General features: G+C 40.1%; 1 protein-coding gene and 1 long non-coding RNA gene across 7 annotated transcripts in view; one reads left to right on the forward strand and one right to left on the reverse strand.

Annotated features, from left to right (window-relative positions):
- Positions 1-2,365, reverse strand: part of BMP2K (BMP2 inducible kinase) — a 130,993-nt gene extending 128,628 nt beyond the window's left edge. For all 5 annotated transcript variants that reach the window (XM_045473633.1, XM_045473631.1, XM_045473632.1 and 2 more), the window contains exon 1: positions 1,982-2,365. In XM_045473633.1, coding sequence (XP_045329589.1) covers positions 1,982-2,156 — 175 coding nt within the window. In that variant the 5' untranslated portion in view covers positions 2,157-2,365. The remainder of the gene's footprint in view (positions 1-1,981) is intronic.
- A 7-nt stretch (positions 2,366-2,372) lies between these two features.
- Positions 2,373-15,525, forward strand: part of LOC123595799 — a 43,374-nt gene continuing 30,221 nt past the window's right edge. Inside the window, exon 1 of one of the 2 annotated variants that reach the window (XR_006711382.1) lies at positions 2,373-2,534. This is a non-coding gene — a long non-coding RNA (uncharacterized LOC123595799). The remainder of the gene's footprint in view (positions 2,535-15,525) is intronic. The other variant, XR_006711381.1, reaches the window with a different exon arrangement.

A 15,525-nucleotide genomic window follows, 5' to 3' on the forward strand; every position in this document is an offset into this window, starting at 1 on the left:
AAAAAGTAAACTGAATATACGCAATTTCAGCTGTATGTGTGAAGAGAAAAAAAAAATAAACAGGGAAGAAAGCTTCCCCTCCCCTTCAGGGAAGACTAAATAAAAGTCTTAGTCCAGCAGCTGGTGTGTTAAGTGGGGGAGTCCCATCTTCCAAAAGGGATTCTTCAGCTCCTACTTTGTCCTAGCACCCAATTATGAATTTTCCTAAGAAAAAAATGACAAAATTTACAGCAAAAGTTAGTGGAACACTCTAACAGTAACATTAGTCCTTGAATTTGTGTGTGTGTGTGTGGGGGGGGGGGGGTTCAGTGAGCACCCCCCCTTTGAAATTATTCATTTTTATTTTCATTTTCCAAAATTACTTAATTTTTACTGAAAATGACTTGCTTAGGGTAATGATAGGATATGTTTAGAGCAGTGATAGAAGCCACAAATCCAAAGTCTAGTTTGATTTAACGTCAATGTTTTCTTTCTACTAAATAAAAAGACTGATCTGGGATTTTGTGAAATAAAGTGAGTTTAATACTACTCAAGCCACACTTCAATTAGTTACTAGAATTCACAGAAACAAGTACAGCATGTGAGTTAATAGCCACGTCTTCTTAAAACCCACAACTCAATCTAAGCCAACATTTGAAATCCATGTATAATAAGGAGCTAGGAAATTTTATAGCATAGTAAATCTGTCTATCAAAACCAATCACCATACATTCATTCTTTTGAGAAGCTAAGGATCCTTCTCCCACCTCTTTAAGGTTAGGCTAGGCTCATTACTAGGGGCAATGTCTTGCAAAACAATGACACTCATCCCCAAATAATTCAAGATTTCTTTCTCTTTAAATATTTTATAGACAAAGCCTTCATATTTTTCTTTTGCACTAGTGTGCTACTGTTTATGGCATTTCAAAAAACCCTAAGTGGAATCTCAGTCTACGGTCTCCAAACCACATCAACGTCTGACTTTCAGAGAACCATAACTACTCTTTAATTTCTTTTCTCTTAACCTTGAATTGTAAAAGGGCCATGTATCAACAAATAATTTCTCACGATTTTTTTAAAGTATTCATTTTGTAATATCCAGCAATTAAAAACTCAAAGATCAAATGAAGCATGCAATAAATAAGAGAAACTATTTTCTACAAGCCAATTACACAAGAAATTCAAAACTAAAGTGCAGGACCTTATTTTTTTAATGGAGTAAACTTTCTTGTAAGCGACTTGGAACCGCTGACATAGCCTGGTAAAGATAATGAAGGACCGAACGCAAAACTTCACAAGTGAAAGTTAACCTGCTTTCTGACCACCCTTTAAAGTACTATCAAAGAGACATATTGAAAGGGTATGAATAGTACCCTGATAAAGGTACTAAAAAACAAGGACAAATGGACTTCAAGTTTACCTGCTCCCCCAAAGCAACCTACTAACTGAATTTGAGGCAAAGTATCACTCCAACACACGCACACACGCACCACATAGAAATAAATTGTCTTTCAACCGAAGACTGAGCAGAAGCAAACCCAGCTCCACACCAGGGGCTGCAGGGTCCTGTGCCCTGGGGCGCGGGTGGAGACTTGGAGATAGAGAGCAACGCACTACTCCCGCCCAAGCCTCGGCTGGCAGAACAGAGCCTCGATCCTGCACGATCTGACCCTCTAATGAGTCACTGGTCCAATCATGACACCACATCACTCACTAGGACGTTTTCTATTTATTTCCTCGCGTCAAGGAGGGCTGAAAATGACTTGAACTCGTAATGAGAGAACTGTACCCTGGTCAGAGCTGCCAGCAGCGAGAAAAGCCGGTTTCAGAGCAAAAAGCCCGAGCTACTTTTTAAGAGCCCCTGCTGGCATACCACAGGAGGCAGAACCGACAAGAGTAAACCAAGAGGGCGAGGAAAGAGGCGGGCGAGGACCGGGAGAAGCCACCGCCACACCCCAGCCCTCCCTCACCTGCCTGCCCGAGCCTCCCCAGGCGCCCGTACCTTCGGCCAGCGACTCCTCCAGGGTGACCTGGTAGCGGCCGACCGAGAACACTCGGACACCCACGGACGAGCTACCGGAGCTGGAGCCGGCCCCGACCCCGCCGGCCGCGCCACCCGCCGCTCCGCCGCCGCCGCCACCGCCCTCCGACTTGGGCATTCGAGAGAACTTCTTCATGGTCCCGCCGGCGCGCTGGAGGGCGCGGGGTTCGCGCAAGGGCGAGCGAGAGAGCGAGTCTTCTGCCCGGCGCGCGGCCGGTCGTCCGCGAGGGGTCGCCGCCCCTCGCCCGTCCGACCGTCCGTGCGCGCTGCGGCCCGCCGAGCCTCACATCCCGCGCTCCCCCAGCGCACTGCCCCTACCCCGCCGCCCGCTCCGCGGCTCCGCTGCAGCTGCCGGGCTCCCGCAGAGGGCGGTGGAGAGGGCGGGGACGGGGCGGGGCGCGAGGGGGCGGGGCCGAATGCGGGGGCGATGCCGCCGCCTCCGCGAGAACCCCGGGCTCCCAAGCAGCCTCGCTGAGCTTCGGGAGCGCGAGCCCGGGAGGGGGGCGCCAGGGAGGTAGGTGGGGAAGGGGGCGGGGCGGCCGGCCCCTCCGCCGAGTGGGCTGGACCTCTCCGGCCGCACACCCTCAAGACTGCAGCCAGCGGCGCCGCCGCGGGAGCTGGACCTACGCCGCTCGCCACTCACGGCCGTTGGCGGTGCGGTGCCGCTGCCCACCGCTCTCTGAGGCCGGGCGCCCCGCGCAGGCGCGCTACCCGCGCCGCCGGAAGTGACGGTTCCGGCTTTTGTCACGTGGAGGGGGGGGAGGTGATTGTGGGGGTTGGGAACTTGGGCGAGGTCCGGGGCCTCCGGTCTGGGGGTCCCGGCCAGGAGGGTTCAGGTCAGGCCTGTGGGGCTCCAGCTTCGAGCTGGGGGGTGGGGCGGGAACTGGGTCCCGCGGTGGCGATGAAGCAGGGTCTGTGATCTCGGCTAAGAGTTGGTGTGTCGCTCTGGATACTTAAAAATGCCGCCAACAACTTTACCCCCGCTGAGGAACTTCTCGCTGCATTTCTAAGCCAGTTTTCCAGACCTCCCCTGAGAATCTTCTTCCGTTCGCCCACCCCCGAGCGTGGGAGGTGGGAGCAGCACGGAACTAGAGCGGATTCCAGTAACCCAACTTCTAAAGCCACCGTGTCACACTCTGTTAACAGGCGCCTGTGCTGGGAAGCGTTTTTGCGGTTTAAAAATTGCTTAGGAGTACTTTTTAAAATCTCCTGTGCTGTGCAACAGCCGTGTGAGATATTCGGAACAGGTATTAAGTGCATTTACAGACCGTTCATCACCTTTGGCCAAGAGAGCTTAACCGACTCGCCCAAGGTCACACAGCTGGGTAGTGGCACAGCTGGGACTACAAGGTCCATCCTTTGATACTTAGTTTCATACTTTAGGCCATTCTGAAAAAGTAGGTTGAAAAACGGCAGGTTTACGACTGTTTGGAAGCGTTGAGTTTCCTCCAGCGCTCTTCTAACAAAGAGATTTGCCCACTTAAAACAAAAAGCTCATTGCATCCATTTCATAATCTGCAGAAATCCCAATGCCTACAGAATGAGGCAGGCAAAAGGAACATGGGTATAAGACATTGGGGAATGTAAGAGAATGACAAATTACAGAGCATGTGTCAATAAAGCACCCAATTATCAGCTTTAGACTGCTTTCCACCACCCTGCCCTTGTGAATACAGGCCCACTGTGGCCAGGGGTTCCAATTAAGAGAAACCAGATATCTGGAATTTTTTTTCTAATATGGCATTTTCTAATTTTTTAAATGTAGGCCAAATAAGCTGTGCCTGCAGGACTCTAGTATGCACCTTCTATGAAAGTCCATAAATGTGGTTCTATCCCAACCTCTATTTCTTTATCCAACTTGTTAGTAGGATACAGGCAGATGTGCTTAGGCAAAAGACTTTGAGTTTAATAATCTTCCACTTTTCCTCCCCTCTGCTATTTGAAGAAAAGCTATTTCTGCCAATGCCAAAACTGTGCTCTGGATTTAGGCATCTTTGCTACATAACCCACTAAGCTAAAATTCTTCATCCAGAGACCTGACCTTTAAAGTACATTCCAGCTCAATGGAAGTCAGATTATATGTCAGATGATTGATGTGGTGTGACAATTGGGGATTTCCATCTAGAAATAAACTGAGAATTTTCCTTACTGTGGAGTTTCATTTCTACAACATTTCAATGATCTTTTTCAAGCAGTCTAATGGAGAAATTTTGTCATTCCATACAATTCAAAACTGGTATCAGCCTAACATACAAAGTTTGGGCTTAATGCAACCACACCTAATCGCAATACAATAATAGTCTCCTATGATCACAGCAAATTTACCACAATTGCTGTGGCAAAGAAACTCACTTTTGTGTACCCACGTAACCTGACTTCTGATATGGAGTTTGATAATTAGTTTAAGGCATAGGACCCTCTCAAAAATTATGTGTAACACCAAGTAATGTATACTTAAATTTTCCACCAAGCATGTAATAAAATTTAAATATTCTCTGATCTTCACCGAGTGTTAGTTCCACAATATTCTATGAAAACCAATAACAAACATATTGTTAAGAATGCAAAAGTATTATATTACTAATGACAAGAGTGCCGAACGTTTGCAAACACTTTTACCAGAAAAGATGTTAAAATTAACTATCACATTGCATCTTCCTACAACTTTGTGAACTGAGAATGAGTATTCTTGAACCAATTTGTAGGCAAAAATGAGACACTAATTCATTAAAAACTCTATTAAGAATTCTAGTCTTTAGTTTCGTACTCATTATTAAACCATGGTTACAGATGAACATCCAATTTGGCTTCCTGCAGGAAAATAAAATCTCTAGGAGAAAATGTATGGATGATGTAGATTCTGTTCCTCTAAAATACTGTCATCGAGGTAACTTATAGTAAGTACACAAATACAGAATGATTTAATAAAGGTAAAAAACTACATTTCAGTTTTTTAATACATATCTCAATATTTCAAATGTTTATAGCTTTACTGCTATAATAGTAGTTGGAAACTAGCCATATAATGGGAGACTTTTTTTTTTAATAGATTGCTTCAGTTTGCATAGTTTTGTGTTACAATATTCTGATAAAGTCAACAGATCATGGTAGCCAAATAAAGAATTTCAATATCCTTAAACAAGAAGGATTTTGACAATAGAGGAAGGAGCGATTATTGTTGTATTTTTGTCTTCTAGTGGAAAACTATCACCTTTCTTTTTACTTTGACCCTCATCCACTTTACACCAAGGTGACTCTCAAAGCTGTATGGAGTGAGAAAAACTGACAAAGATCAAACAAAATGTGCTTATCCCAAAAGGTTTATTCCAGTGCCATTATAAGCTTTATAAGTCATCTCTTCCAGTGCCTGAGTAATTTTTTTTTCTCACAAGTCAATGTTTTCCTTTGGTGATATATCTTCTATTATTATTAACCTCATTATGCTTACTGTTAGGAATAATTATTCTCCCTCCCTAACAATATTTATAACTGCATAAATACCCATATCTTTTCTTTCCAAAAGGGTAGCAGTCCTGAAATCCATTAGAATATAAACCTGTTTCCATTATTTTAAAATGTGTTTTTTGATGTCACCAACATTTAAATCTTTTGTTAAAACTACTCGATATCATCACTATACCTTGTCAGAATTTATATACATCTAAGAAAAATCAATATGATAGTGTAGTTTAAAATATCAAGCTGCTCACAAATATTCGTAACAGGAAAAATGACTTATTTGACGTGAAATACATTTCTATGATAGAATTTCTCCTACAACTTGACCATGCTTTTTAAAAAGACTACAAGAGGTAGGCAACTTCACCACCAGAAAAGGCACTTTGATAGCCAACCCAGCTGAAGGTGGAGGTGGGAGGGGTAGGGAGAGGTTCCAATGGGTATAAGCACCTCAGGCTCATCTGTCATGGCAGGAATATCTTCCTGTCTAAAGAAGTACGTGTCCTAGTGGGATTACAGTCACACTCTTGGGTATATTCCTGCCTTCCCTCTTCTTGATACCTTTTGCATTTCCCTCCTTTGGCGGAACTCTACTACCCTGTTCCTACCCTACTCCCAGTTCCATTTATACAAAACTTATTGGACATTTGCAACATATCAGTGCATTACATGTATGAACTCAGTACAGAAGTGATGAGCTCTTAAGGTTGTACTTGTACCATATGCTGCCTTCAAATCTCCACCCAGCAATATGGTTGATGTTTTGATCTTAGAAACTGCTGGGGACAAAAACGTAGCTCTCCTGGTTTGGGAAGCAGGTGAGCAGTCCCCATGGGAAAATATTGAATTCTGTCCCTGAACTGAACTAATGCTAAATTTCTACACTTTCAGCACATTCAAATATACACAAGCAAAACTGTATTCAAGTTACTATAAAGGGACAGAGAAAGAAAGGATTAAAGCTAAATTCAGCTTTTGTTTCAATCCTTATCAAAATGTGCATCTTGTTTTACCCAGTCTTCTGCCAATTGTGGTAGAGACTATTTATTCATTGAATATGTACAATGTGTAAAAAAAATGTATGAACCAATATATAACAAGAACTATACACTATGGTAAGAATCATGGAGTTTCAGAGCTAGAAGGGGATGTAATCAAATGCAGCATCTGAAAGAGAAATAGGAACATTTTTTGAGCACCTAGTATGTCTCAGGCAATATGCTTAACCCTGTATAAATGTTCTGTATGTATCCTCTAACACGGGAAGTGAATATTATTACTCCCAACTTGTGGTTTTCTCACTCTGGCCACCCTGAACCACCTTCATTTCTTGCCGATCTATTTCAGGCCCCAGTGCTCACTCCAGTTAGAATGTCTTGTTCTTTCTCACAACCACCTGACTTAATGGGTGACTCTGTGAAACTCTAGAACCACCTCCCCTGTAAAAGCTTTCCTGATCTCTGCCATTTGTCAGTTCCAGGTAGAATGGACTCATTTGTATCCCATACTACTCTTTGTAGATTTCCAGAACTACACCTATCAACCTATTACAAGGGCTTCCTTAAGTTCTTGTCTCCCTCTACTGACATTAAGAGGCTTACGGGGAGGGACCATGTCACATTGTTTTCTTAAAATTTAGTGCCAAGCAATGTGCTTGACATATAGCGAGTATTGAATAAATGAATGAATAACTTAGCCTAGAATCTGGTAAGTGGTAGAGTTGGGGGCTTGAGACCGGGCTCAAATCTCAGATGTGTCTGAAAACCCAAGCTTCTTAGCTTTATCTACATTTAAGTTTTGGTCACTTTTAAAATAGGAAAGATACTGGGGCGCCTGGGTGGCTCAGGTTAAGCGTCCGACTTCGGCTCAAGTCATGATCTCGCGGTTCGTGAGTTCAAACCCCACGTCAGGCTCTGTGCTGACAGCTCAGAGCCTGGAGCCTATTTCAGATTCTGTGTCTCTCTCTCTCTCTCTGACTCTCCCCCGTTCATGCTCTGTCTCTCTCTGTCTCAAAAATAAATAAACGTTAAAAAAAATTTAAATAGGAAAAATACTGTTTTTTACTTGGTTTTTTGTTGGGTTTTTTTTGTTTGTTTGTTTTGTCTTTTAAAGTGAGAGCTGGCAGATCAATGGAACAGAATAAAGAACCCAGAAATGGACCCACAAACATATGACCAACTGATCTTTGACAAAGCAGGAAAGAATATCCAATGGAATAAAGACAGTCTCTTCAACAAGTGGTGCTGGGAAAAAATGAACCGGTACCACTTTCTTATACAATACACAAAAATAAACTCAAAATGGATGGGAGACCTAAATGTAAGACAGGAAGCCATCAAAATCCTTGAGGAGAAATCCTCTTTGGCCTTGGCTGCAGCAACTTCTTACTCAACACATCTCCAGACGCAAGAGAAACAAGCAAAAATGAACTATTGGGACCTCATCAAAATAAAAAGCTTCTGCACAGTGAAGGAAACAATCAGCAAAACTAAAAGGCAACCGACAGGATGGGAGAATATATTTGCAAACAACATATCAGATAAAATGTTAGTATCCAAAATCTGTAAAGAACTAGTCAAACTCAACACCCAAAAACTAAATAATCCAGTGAAGAAATGGGCAAAAGACATGAATAGACACTTCTCCAAAGAAGACATCCAGATGGCCAACCGACACATGAAAAAATGCTCAACTCACTCATCATCAGGGAAATACAAATCAAAACCACAATGAGATACCACCTCATACCTGTCAGAATTACTAACATTAACAACTCAGGCAACAACAGATGTTGGTGAGAATGCAGACAAAGAGGATCTCTTTTGCACTACTGGTAGGAATGCAAATTGGTGCAGCCACTCTGGAAAGCAGTATGGAGGTTCCTCAAAACATTAAAAATAGAACTACCCTATGACCCAGCAATTGTACTACTAGGTATTTATCCAAGGGATACAGGTATGCTGTTTTGAAGGCGCACATGCACGCCAATATTTATAGCAGCCCTATCAACAATAACCAAAGTATGGAAAGAGCCCAAATGTCCATCAATGGATGAATGGATAAACAAGATGTGGTACATATATACAATGGAGTATTACTCAGCAATCAAAAAGAATGAAATCTTGCCATTTGCAACTACGTGGAAGGAGATAGAGGGTATTATGCTAAGCGAAGTTAGAGAAAGACAAATATCATATGACTTCACTCATATGAGGACTTTAAGATAAAAACAGATGAACATAAGGGAAGGGAAGCAGAAATAATATAAAAACAGGAAGGGGGACAAAACATGAGACTCTTAAATACAAAGAACAAAGGGTTACTGGAGGGGTTGCGGGAGGTGGGATGGACTAAATGGGTAAGGGGCATTTAGGAATCTACTGAAATCATTGTTGCACTATATGCTAACTAACTTGGATGTAAATTTAAAAAAAATAAAGTGAGAGCTTGGGGGTGATGTGAACTATGAGTATTAAATAATACACAATACCAATCATTATGCTGGATACATAGAAATGTCAGTTCTCCTGCCTTATGTCATCTTGTTCAAAGTTGTATTACATGTGACAGAGCTAGGATCCAAACTACCACGTTATCTTTTCATCACAGGTGCTTCCCAGATCAAATCTCGTGATTCTTATTTGGGGTGAGCTTCAGGCTTCTTAGCATTTATTATTTTATCTTTTTCTGTTTTGGAAGACTTTAAACTGCATTGTAGTAGATAATATAGGCAGAGTTGGGGCACTGAAAAGCTTCAGGAGAGTAGGAACCATGGCTTCTACATCTAAATGTGCCTGTCCCCTACTAAGTGCTTAATAAACATTGTGGAACTCAAGTGCATTGGTCAACTTAAACCTAGATGGTTTCTTGGACCTTCAGGTAGCTAAAAAACAAAACAAAGCAGGAAATGGGAAACTGCTCAGTGTATGGAACTATAAAAAAGGATATTCGATTCTAGAGTGGAAAACTTAAACAAAAGTGTGAAATCAGGACAGGACAAGCAAGAGTAACATCGTCTTGAAAACTGGGAGTAAATCTGAAAGCCAGTCTTGAGGCTATAATGGAAGCCTCGTCCCCCACCACTCAAAACACACAAATCTGCTCTAAGAGACTGATTTCTTTCCCACTGGTTGATTTATCTCACCCTTTTCCTTCTGTTCTTGCTGTTTCCCTGACCCCAAACAGTCTTTCCCTCTTCCTCATCTGCTTTAGACTTTTGCATCTCTCCCAGTTACAATTGACCAGAGACTAGGTGAACAAAGATAAATTTGACTGTACTACTGTTTAAAGGTAAAAGAGAAGTGACTATTACATATCTTCCCTCAGAAAAATCTCTATGAAGTGTGACTGGATATTATAAGAAAGTGATTTCATCATTTGTTTTCATCTTGGTGAAGATCAAACAACACTTTCATGCATATTTCAAGCTAAAATGAAAATTATATTTGTGTACCCACTTCTTAAATTATAAAATTTGCAAATTGATTTGTGTTGACCTTCTTCAATTATGTTGTTTGTATGTTGCTCTAAAAATATTCAAGGAAATCACTCTTAAAGTACAAGTATTCTTTTTTTTTTTTTTGACCTTTTAGTTTTTCAGACTTCAGCACTATACCTTATTCCTGTTCTCTCTCTTATCTGCTGACAGCAGTGGGCCCACTTACGTGGACAGATTAAAAATACTTTTCCCATTTACCATGACAACACCCAGCTAATATTTACTGATAAACTGGTAGCAACTACAGCATCTACAAAATGCAGGAGGAATTTATACCCTTGAGTAAAACTTTAATTCCGAAGTGAAAAAGATTATATAGCTAAAATAAATTTGTATATTATTAACATGTTAAGTCCCCATTTGTATCCTTTTTATAGACAAGCACATTTTTTATAAGCTCTAAAATTATACATTGTGTGTGTATAGTCAACTACACACTATAATGTTCATTCTGTGTGGACAGACACCAGACTCAAATTTTACACATATACATAAACTTCTTTGGTCTTTGAAAACGTGTCTAACAATACATTTTAATCAAAATAATTATGAGAGATATTAATGCCAACATTTTGTACTGAAGAGGATTAACCAACTATAGATTTGGCCCACTTAAACTTTAAACTTTCTTGTAACTAGATGATCAAAACCTTGAAAAATCAAGTCAAACAGCTAAATTGTCTCAAATCATTTCATATAACAATTTCTATTTTTGTTGAATTTATCACTTGTTTTGATAACATTTACACACAGCCTCAAAGACAAAGAGTAACTTTAGCAGCTTGTCTAGTCCTCTGTGAGCAATTAAATTAACTAGTCACTTATTGCAGGTTTATATACACATACACGAGCACACAACGTTGTACCAGTCACATAGGAAAATAGAAATAAGACATAAGATTCAATTTCTAAGCCAAACATTGAATCTAGTCAGTGCAGACATGTTTTCTCATGTTCATGATCATCCTATGCATTCTTTACATTTGTTCTGCTTCAGACCAGCATGTTGTCTCTTCCACCACTGTTAACTTTCTCACCTATGACCCATTAACTTTCCTATAATAATCATAATGAATAATTTTGGTTTCTTTAATGATTATCCTCTACAGTAATTCCTTGCACATCAGGAATAAAATTTAGTTGAAATGTATACTATGTGAGCATTTTGGATAAAAATAAGTACCTTTAAGAGGAACATCGGGATACCTGGCTGGCTCAGTTGGTACAGCATGTGACTCTGGATCTTGGGATCATGAGTTTGAGCCCCACATTAGGTGTAGAGATTACTTTGTATTTTTAAGTTCTATTTACTTAAGTAATCTCCACACTCAATGTGGGGCTTGAACTCATGACCCCAAGATCCAGAGTTACATGCCCTACCTACTGAGCCAGCCAGCTGTCCTGGGGATAGAGCTTACTTTAAAAAAAATTTTTTAAAAGAGAGAGAAGCATCTTTCAGTTTCATAAAAATATTAAGAAGAAAAACATATTCCCTTATTTAAAAGAGGTTTCTTTTAAATTCTTCATCAGAAGGGGTGCCTGGGTGGCTCAGTCAGTTAAGTGTCCGACTTCAGCTCAGGTCATGATCTCGCACTTCGTGAGTTTGAGCCCTGCACCGTGCTCTGTGCTGACAGCTCAGAGCTTAGAGCCTGCCTCAGATTCTATGTCTCCCTCTCTCTCTGTCCCTCCCCCACTCACACTCTGACTCTGTCTCTCTCTCAAAAAAAAATAAACATTAAAAAAATTTTTTTAATTCTCCATCAGAAGAATATATCATTAGCAATTCCAGTAGAACATTCATTAATATTTCATGTTGTCACATCTCAACTCGAAAAAGCTACACTAATCACTAATTCAACTAATTCAATCTATCTGAATTACTAAGAATTTATAAAAATTTTCTAATTAGACACTAACCAAATCTTTAAATTCTAAACCTGATTTTTAAAAAGAGGTAAAACATAAGAGGTACTTGTACTTTTGTTATATGATTATCTAGGGAAAGTCTTTTATTCATACCTACTGAGTAGGATACTTATAGAATGTGTAATCAAAATCAGCTTCATAACTATATTACATAGTGAGTGTTGTTTATAGTAGCACTTTCAAGACAGTATGTTATGTTTAAGAAATACAATTTCTTATACAAGTTCTACTGGTTCTTGTCATGTAAAGCCGTGTGTTTTGTGAAAGAACTTGAGAAGAATATAGCTAGATTATTTCTGTGTTTTTTATTAACAAGAAGAAAATAAAGATTGACAATTTCACATAAGTAATATTTTCTCAGATGAAAGCATGATGTCATATAAAGACAATAGTGTTGGTTATTTTGCCAAAATTCTAACATCGAACATTTAATTTAGTAGACTCTATATAGGGTCAATGCATAATGCTCTGAAGACAAATTTAAGTTCTTGATGCTGACACTAGTTTGCTTGATTTGTTGATGTAATATGTGGTATTTCTACTAGGAATTCAGCAAGAGCATAAAATAGTCCTTTCTCCAACAAAACATTACCATCTCTCTAGCGCAATGGATGTTAGCAGAAGGGAAGAAAGTAAGTGTGAACAGGGAATTGGCATCCAACATTTACATGTGTAATTTATATTTTTGAATCCTAATATTAAGACTACCTTTTATAAACAATCTGGGCCTCTGTCAATTTGTGTTCAATTTAGGCATCATTGTTCAACAAACACTTATTAAGCCAACCGCTATGTGTGACTCTGCAAGGAATAGAGTGATTAATAAGCCACATTCTCTTTATTAAGGATTCAGAGTCTAATGAAAAGACAGATGTATTCATATGTAACACACAAGGCAGAATGCTAAGTGCTGTAATAAAGATAGGAACTGCTAAAGGAACATGGTGGGAGAGATCTGTTTTAACTAAGGTAAGAAGGAAGGGCACCTGGCTGGATCAGTTAGATAGAGCATGAGAGTTTTGATCTCAGGATTATAAATTCAAGCCCCACATTGTAGAAATTACTTAAAAATAAAATCTTTTTTTTTTCAACGTTTATTTATTTTTGGGACAGAGAGAGACAGAGCATGAACGGGGGAGGGGCAGAGAGAGAGGGAGACACAGAATCGGAAACAGGCTCCAGGCTCTGAGCCATCAGCCCAGAGCCCGACACGGGGCTCGAACTCACGGACCGCGAGATCGTGACCTGGCTGAAGTCGGACGCTTAACCGACTGCGCCACCCAGGCGCCCCTTAAAAATAAAATCTTAAAAAAAAAAAAAAAACCTAAGGTATCAAGGAGGGCCTTGTAAAGGAGGTAGTATTTGAAATGATGGTGACGGTGATGATGGGTCCTGTAAGAGTGACTTAGTCTGCCCCATATCTCTCATCTCATTCCCCTTTACATGTTCTGCTTTGTCTTTTTTCTACAGTACTCACCTTGTAATTTATTTATTATACTTATTATTTATTTACCTAAAATGTGAGTATTCAGGCAAGGATCTTTGTTTTGTCTATTGATGTACTTTGGTGCTAGAATGTGCTGGCACATTGAAGGTGCCAAATAAATATATGTGGAATGAATTAATGAGGAAAAAATATATAAGTTCACCATGGAGGCAGAAAGTGCAAGGTATTTTTTCAAATGATTAGGGGGCCAATATGGCTGGTATGAAAGACATGTGTTGGCTGTATGATATAAATAGGAAGTGATAAAGTGGCTTAAGTATTTTTCCTTCCTTTTCCAATAAGTAATAAAACCAATTTCTCTATCGCAGAATTTCTCATCTGAGAAACTGATGGTTGAACTGTAATAATATGCATTTTACAAATAATTGTCAAATAAATGAAATAACATGAAGCTCTAGTTCTGAACTCGTTGTCATTTTTAGCCATTTTTAGTCATTTTAGTTTTATTTGCCTATATTTTACCTTTACTTGGGCTTTGCTGCCCTGAAATTATACTCTTTTGCTAAAGTTGCCTCTATGTCATTTCAGTTCATTGTTTTAAAACAACTGAATTCTATAAAATACATGTATCCCCTGTATCAAATGATGTTGAATGAATGTATCCAACATTTGCCAAAGTCAGACGATATCTGAATGCAACATAACATGCAATGTCATGGTAAATACATGCTAATCTCAGCTGTCGCATCAACTAGCTTTTACTGTTCCAAATTGCATTAACTCATGGAAAAAAGTATTGTCTTAGGAATGGACCTGTGCAGCTAGAATCACTAAAAATTCAATCCATGCTATGGTAGCAGGTTGGTGTCCATTTTGCAAATTCACCTTGTGAACAAATCCACATCCTTTCTATTCTTGTAATTCACAGGGTCACTTATTTACCCATCTGCTCATATTTTTCTTCCTGCTTATTTTTTCACATCAACATTTAGTAGTATCATGAACCATTTTGCTCAGTGTCTAGCTCACCCTTGTCCAGACTTTCTGAGATGTTCCAAATGCTCTGAATCCGTGCAGTCCTATATGGTAACCACTGGGAACATGCGGCTATTTTTAAGCATTCAAAATCTTGCTACTGCAGCTTAATAACTGGATTTTTATTTTGTCTAATTTTAACTAATTTAAATTTAAATATTCCCATATGCCTAGTGACTGCTATATTGGACACCAGAGATCTAGATATCATTGTTTCAGAAGATTCAATAATGACTATCTACTTATTTATTTGACGTATTTATGGAACAAAATATATTGTATGGGTTTCCATTTCCAAAAACATAAAGTAGAGATTTTTTTTTCTGTTACTCTTTCCCTATTTCTCCCAGGACTTACAATATAAAACAAACTTGAAAAGACTGAAAAGTGGAGAGAAGGCAGACCAGCTAGGGACTTTGGGACCTGAAGGACAACATGGTTCTGAGTTCCCTGGGTTTTCTTTTTGCCTCATCTATTCAACATCTGTAGCTGAAAAAGCAAGCAACCCAGGATGCCAATGGACACAGACAAAAAAGCCTCAGCAAAAGCTTACTCTCTCAAACCAAAAGTCCTAGCAATAAAAAATTCATTTCAAACATTAATTTCTTGCTTCCAAACTTCTCTACCTTTCTGTAGTACCAAACACCACAGAAAATACTGTAGTCCCTCCCCTACCCAGACTAGCGAAGGCTGAGTGAGGACCAAGACTTCCATCCTCACCAAGCTATAAGAAGGTGCCAATCCCCAAGGTGGTGTCAGAGAAGGCCAACTAGCGAACCAGGACTTTCATCCCCACTGGCCTATAATGAGTCCCTCCATAGCGTCAATGGAGATGACATGGGGGGTTTGGATTTCCATTTCCACCCAACCATAATAAGACACTCTTTCCTCTCCCCACTGAGGTTGTGTCCGAGGGACTCCAGTGGAGTGTCAGGACTCTTATAAGCACTCATCAGTAATAAGGCTGCCACCTGTGATGCCAGTGGAGATCATATGGGGTGATGAAATTCCTCTCCTGCCAGCAGTAATGAAGAGCCTGTCCCCATAAGATGACAACAGAGGTTGAATAGAGAATATTGACTTCTACTTCCCCAAGCTGTAAGGATGTGGTGTTCACCCTTCTCCTGCATGAGTGGTTTC

Source organism: Leopardus geoffroyi, chromosome B1 (assembly GCF_018350155.1).
Source record: "Leopardus geoffroyi isolate Oge1 chromosome B1, O.geoffroyi_Oge1_pat1.0, whole genome shotgun sequence".
Lineage (NCBI taxonomy): Eukaryota > Metazoa > Chordata > Mammalia > Carnivora > Felidae > Leopardus > Leopardus geoffroyi.